The sequence below is a fragment of the Priapulus caudatus genome, unplaced genomic scaffold, assembly GCF_000485595.1.
Source record: "Priapulus caudatus unplaced genomic scaffold, Priapulus_caudatus-5.0.1 Scaffold464, whole genome shotgun sequence".
Lineage (NCBI taxonomy): Eukaryota > Metazoa > Priapulida > Priapulimorpha > Priapulimorphida > Priapulidae > Priapulus > Priapulus caudatus.
The window spans coordinates 33,751-39,371 of record NW_014577525.1 but is presented as its reverse complement, the minus strand read 5'-3'; the positions used below and the strand labels follow the sequence as shown (position 1 = coordinate 39,371).

Below are 5,621 nucleotides of genomic sequence, written 5' to 3'. Positions count from 1 at the left end.
CCGGGTTTACATGTTGCTGCGTGCATGTTGTGTGCATGACTATGCACTGATTGTTCCATTCGCATTGTGTTTTTTCATTCAAATCTCGTCGCAGCAAGGCAGCTTATGTTTGAGTAAAACAATGCAAGCGACGGGTGGAAACAGAAAAATATCATTATGTCTAGACATTTAATAAAAAAACTTGCCCTATTTTCAGCCTCCTGATTTCCTATTCATAGTTCGTTTGTTCCTTTTGACAACTTGAAAAGGTGATTCAAGAGTCTCCTATAATGTGTTCAGAATAGCTTAGAATGCACCAAATTGCACCATTCTTTAAAAAAAATCCCTGGACCCCCCTAGCATGGCGATGACCTACGGTCCTCGCATTGCTCGCTGCTCGTTTGCTAATTAAAATTTCAGCTGAAAATTAAATTATCCAATCTCATCCCTGAATGTGTCACCAATTACAATCGCAATAGAGGGTTCTGGTGAATGCCCCTGCTCAAACTCAGCTGGCATCAGCGACGGAGCCCGCACGAACCTAACTGACTTAGCCGGCGTAGCCTGCGTAAGCACCCTAGCCCTTTCAAATGACGGGCAATCCTTCTGTAAATGACCCGGCATATTACATCGAAAACATAACATTGTAGCCTTGCCTAGCACCCGCCCTATTGCTGCTAAACGCAGGTCTGTCTCGAGTCGAGTCGGGTCGGGTCTGCAGTGGGGCGGGACTGCTGCCTCCACTAACAAAGCTACCTTGAACCGGCGCGGAATTATCACTGCGATATCTGCAATCCTCGCGTCTAACTGTCATAAAGTTATCTGCAATCTGTCCAGCACGAGCCACAGAACCCACTTCGGTCTGTCGTAAGTAGTGTCGGAGATCATCATTACGTATTGTAGAAATGAACTGATCAATCAGTACCGTCTCTAAAACCCCATAAAACTGCGTTTGTCGCAACAACTCCTGAGGCGGTTTAAGCCACCTATGAAAATAGGTTTGCAAACGCCCCGCAAATTCCTGAAATGTCTCATCTAATGATTTTTTTTGCCGTCTTAAAGTTGCCTCTATACGTCTCTGAAGTCAGATTATACGATGCGAGTATAGCTTCTGTCACTAGTTCGAAGTCCTGCCTGACGTCATCTGCCAGACGAAATAAGCATTTCTGGGCTCGCCCCGATAGAAATGGCTCTAGAATAGCCGTCCACCGATCTCTAGGCTTGCTCTGCGCAATACACAGTCTCTCAAATGTCTGTAAGTAACAGTCAATGTCATCCTCCTGTGTCAGCTTATGCATGCCCACTAACTTATATACTGACGAACCTGACTCTCTATGCCCAGCGTCCGCTACCGCACCTCGATCTGCAAGTAACTCTGTCAGAAAAGACTGATGTTGCTGTTGCTGTAATGCTTGTTGCTGTTGTTGTTGCTGCAGCTGTAATGCTTGTTGCTGTTGTTGTTGCTGCATGAACCCCATCATGGCCTGCATCTCAGGTGAAAGAACAACTACCCCCCTGCCTGCTCCTCATCCGAGGATTCATTTGCAACCCTCTTAGGAGGCATTTTGTGTGTGTATAAATTAGTACTCACATAAACGGCTGATGCAACCTGACTTGCTCTCCGCAAAATCAAGTCACAACCAAAAGTTGGCTTACCTCACCTCTCGGTGATCGTTTGAGGTTCAATCGGCGAGTGGTCGGTTGGTCGGTTTGTTGTTTACAATAAGCGAACCTGTGGTCAGCATCAGCCCCCAGTTCACTGTTAGACGAGGACATTGAACCTAGCTTACATGCGATGCTGACCCGAACAATCTCGCATCGACCATGCGGTCAGTTGGTGCGCTACGAAACGTGTTTTTCTCATGTTTTCCACAGTATAAGCGCATGGACGCGTTCCACGTGCAACCCTATCTCCCCCAAGATCTTAACATGTTGTTTTGGTGTTATCTCTTCACAGGTGTGGTCCAAGTTGGCGATACACAGGGAGACACTCGACCGTTGGACAGAAAACATCAGGAAGGTATGAGTGTGGTTGCTGCTGTAGTGTATTCTTGCTGCTGGATGGTTATCGGTTACTTGCTGCATGAATCCCAAAAAATGTGGCCTTGCACTCTGAACGCGTTAATGATTAAGACTTGGTGTTGCAGTAATAAGCATGTTAATACACAGCGACATGTAGTGTACAGATTTTATTCCTTTTTTAAAGAGGATAATTTTTCAATGTATCAAATTTAAATATACAAAAAAAATGTACAAAGCAAACACGTCGTTTAGTCACAAGTAAACACATATCTATCTACAGGGAGATGGCGAGAGAGAGGGGGGAGGAGAGAAAGGAAGAGCGGGAGAAGAGAGTGAGGGAGGGAGGGAAGGAGGGAGCGAGGGAGTGACATGCAGTTTTTCAAAGGCGATACACATCTTCAACTTTTCAAACTTTAAGCGAACACGTGAATTCGATGAGTGCGTAACTATCCGCAGCTGACACACGAATACGAATGTGCTAGTACAGCTTGATCTGTCAACTTACTGCACAAGGCAAATGCTCTCTGGCTGCAACCTTTCACAAGTGCCATTATACCGAGTCGGATAATAAGAGCGTGATAGTACTACACGCTTTTCAGCTTGCACTTCTTCCTAGAATCTGCTCCCTTGTATAATACACTTCTGATTGTACTGAGGCACCACCTAGAGTTTAGCGGTGATTATACTGGTGCACCGGTCAACCGTTAGCTGTGATTATACTGGTGCACCGGTCAACAGTTAGCTGTGATTATACTGGTGCACCAGTCAACAGTTAGCTGTGATTATACTGGGGCATGGGTCAACAATTAGCTGTGATTATACTGGGGCACAGGTCAGCATTTATGTGGTATGCAATGCGTTTCAGTGGCTGTGTCAGACGATCCTGGTGCGACTCATAGCTGAGATTGGCAGCATCAACGATGACTTGGACCGACTCGGGTGTGGCGAGATCAAGATAGGCGGTGAGTGTGAGCGCGTGCATTGCTGGGACGCTTGTCCTATCGTGTGCAGAGGGGCCACAATGCTGTGGTAAGGGACGGGGGAGGGGACGGGTGTAGAATTGTGGTGGGGTGGGGGAGGGGTGGGGTGTAAGGTTGTGGTGGAGTAAGGGAGAGGGGAGCGGGTGTAAGGTTGTGGTGGAGTAAGGGAGAGGGGAGCGGGTGTAAGGTTGTGGTGGAGTAAGGGAGAGGGGTGGGGTGTAAGGTTGTGGTGGAGTTGTTCTTGTATAATAAGATAGCCGAGTCGGTGTACAGTTAGTGTTGGGTTCGGGACAGCAGGTTGACTGTTTGTACTTGTGTGTGGTCTGCAGTGCATGCGTGGTACGGTAAAAATACACGAGTCGGGTGTCCTGGTCGAATGTGAATTCTTGACAATCGATTCCCGCGCTGTCAAACTTTTATTGTGATGGAATTTAATCGGGATGCAACGATTGAAACAGGGGGGAGTTTTCCCAAACGGGGCGCGCGCGCCCTGCAGAACCCTGCCTTCCTTGATTTTTATCAAAAAAATCCTATAGCGGGCAGAGACCCCCAAAGTGCGCAACCATGCAAACAATCAATACCCTGAATGCAATGTCAATGACACGGAATACGCGAAAATAAACGCTCAAAACATGCCAAAACCAACGAAATACACGATTCATAATACTACTGTGACATGCCTTACTGCGCCACCTACTGAACAACTATCGTACCTATCTCCCTATCTCCCGTTAGTACAGTTGAAAGCTAATTCGCTACCACACGCGACTGACTGCAAAAAAACAACCCTCAAACACGACGGAGGTGTTGAGTAAGTGAATACACGAGTCTGAGCGACAAACACGCGGGCTTGACCCTCAGCTGACAGACCTACTGTACGTTCACAGCAGTCTCCCTAACGACATGCGCGATGCAAGTCGAAAGAACTATGCAGTCTACCATTGTACGCAACGTGCGCCATACAATACGTCTATCCTAGCTTATCAACGAACACTTTACGATACCCATACTGGAGAAGGTACTTAGCTTGATGTACAGCTTGTTGTCCAGGGCCTCCACTCTACGTACGCAACGAACCAGTTAACATCACTACTATATCCTGTCGACTGCGCCAAAATGTAAGGCTTGATCCTTACATGGTCGATTCTCCTGGTCGTCTGGTGGAATGAAGCACCTCGAGTCTATCCCAGGCAGCCCTTATATATGCACATATCGTGGCCTCGCCTGGCTTGCCGTGAATCCTGGGTCGAAGCCTGTATCGAATCCTGTAGTATGGCTTCGACTCGTAGGTGACGGTTATAGACACTTTACAAATGTTCTATAGCCCTGCGGCAGTCAATGTACGCGGGCTATAGTACTAAAGCTATAGTAGTACTAGTGCTGAGACTGAGAGGGTCTATATGTCTCCCAGGGCACAGGCACTTGAAGCATTTCAATAAAATATAATGCTAACTAAATACGAAATCTATTTACTACCAAATTCTTAATGTTTCTATACTCTCATTCGGGTATTATTGCCGACAGATTCCTGTAAATTCCGTCCAAATCCTATGTGCAACAAACACTGACTGCCGCCATTCTTCGCGCGGCTGCAGTGTGCACACTGACACTTATATGTATATAGCAGGTATAAAAGCGGGATCCCTAAATTCGCTCGACGCTCGCTTGATTTCACAGCACAAATACACATCCAACAGCTGCCATCTTTGTTTCTATGTCAAGAACAGTGTTCACTTGTTATAAAAACATACTGTCTCTGTTCGTAACCGAGCTGTGTCACGCGAAATCACACAAAGACTGACGAAATTCTCGCCTTCGCGAACCTTGCCCAGTAATGTAAATGGCTGCAAGTACAGGGCTATATAGACTGGGACTAATTGCTCCCACCTCGATTACCCATCGAGTGACTAAGCTAAGCCGAGAGGTGGGAGCGAGTGCCAGTCTATGGGCTATAGGCGGTGCACTGCTTTCCAACTCCCGTATGAGCCTCACCATTGGAACGTTGCAAAAACGTTGCAGCGTTGCGGCGCAAGAATGAGGTCACGAAGAGCGCCGGTAATTGTTTCCTGATTCTGACAGCCATTTACATTACTGGGCAAGGTTTTTGCGAACGCGAAAATTTCGTCATTGTTTGTGTGATTTCGCGTGACACAGCTCGGTTATGAACAGAGACAGTATGTTTTTATAACAAGTGAACAGTGTTCTTGACATAGATACAAAGATGGCAGCTGTTGGATGTGTATTCGTGCTGTGAAAGTGTGAAATCAAGCGAGCGTCGAGCGAATTTAGGGATCCCGCTTTCCTACCTGCTATATACATATAAGTGTGGAGTGTGCACACTGCAGCCGTGTGAGGAAAGGCGGCAGTCAGTGTTTGTTGCACATAGGATTTGGACAGAATTTACAGGAAACTGTCGGCAATAATAGGTGAAAGAGAGTATAGAAACATTAAGAATTTGGTAGTAAATAGATTTCGTGTTTAGTTAGCATTATATTTTATTGAAACGCTTCAAGTGCCTGTGCCCCAGGGTACTGCCAGAACGTACCCTGGTACTATCTAATATGCCGTACCTCGCCTACTCCACTAACGAGTCTAGGGAGTCGCCTACGCCTACTTCCTAACCCTAACCCTAACCCTAAC

The 5,621-nt window shown here is 46.6% G+C and overlaps 1 protein-coding gene across 1 annotated transcript in view; it reads left to right on the top strand.

Moving 5' to 3' along the window:
- Nucleotides 1-3,022: 3,022 nt before the first annotated feature.
- The window catches only part of LOC106810688 (transmembrane protein 209-like), a gene marked incomplete at its 3' end in the record, with an annotated part of 27,644 nt that continues 25,045 nt past the window's right edge, over nt 3,023-5,621 (top strand). The window contains 1 exon segment of the mRNA XM_014814121.1: nt 3,023-3,030. Within this exon segment, the coding sequence (XP_014669607.1) occupies nt 3,023-3,030 (8 nt within the window).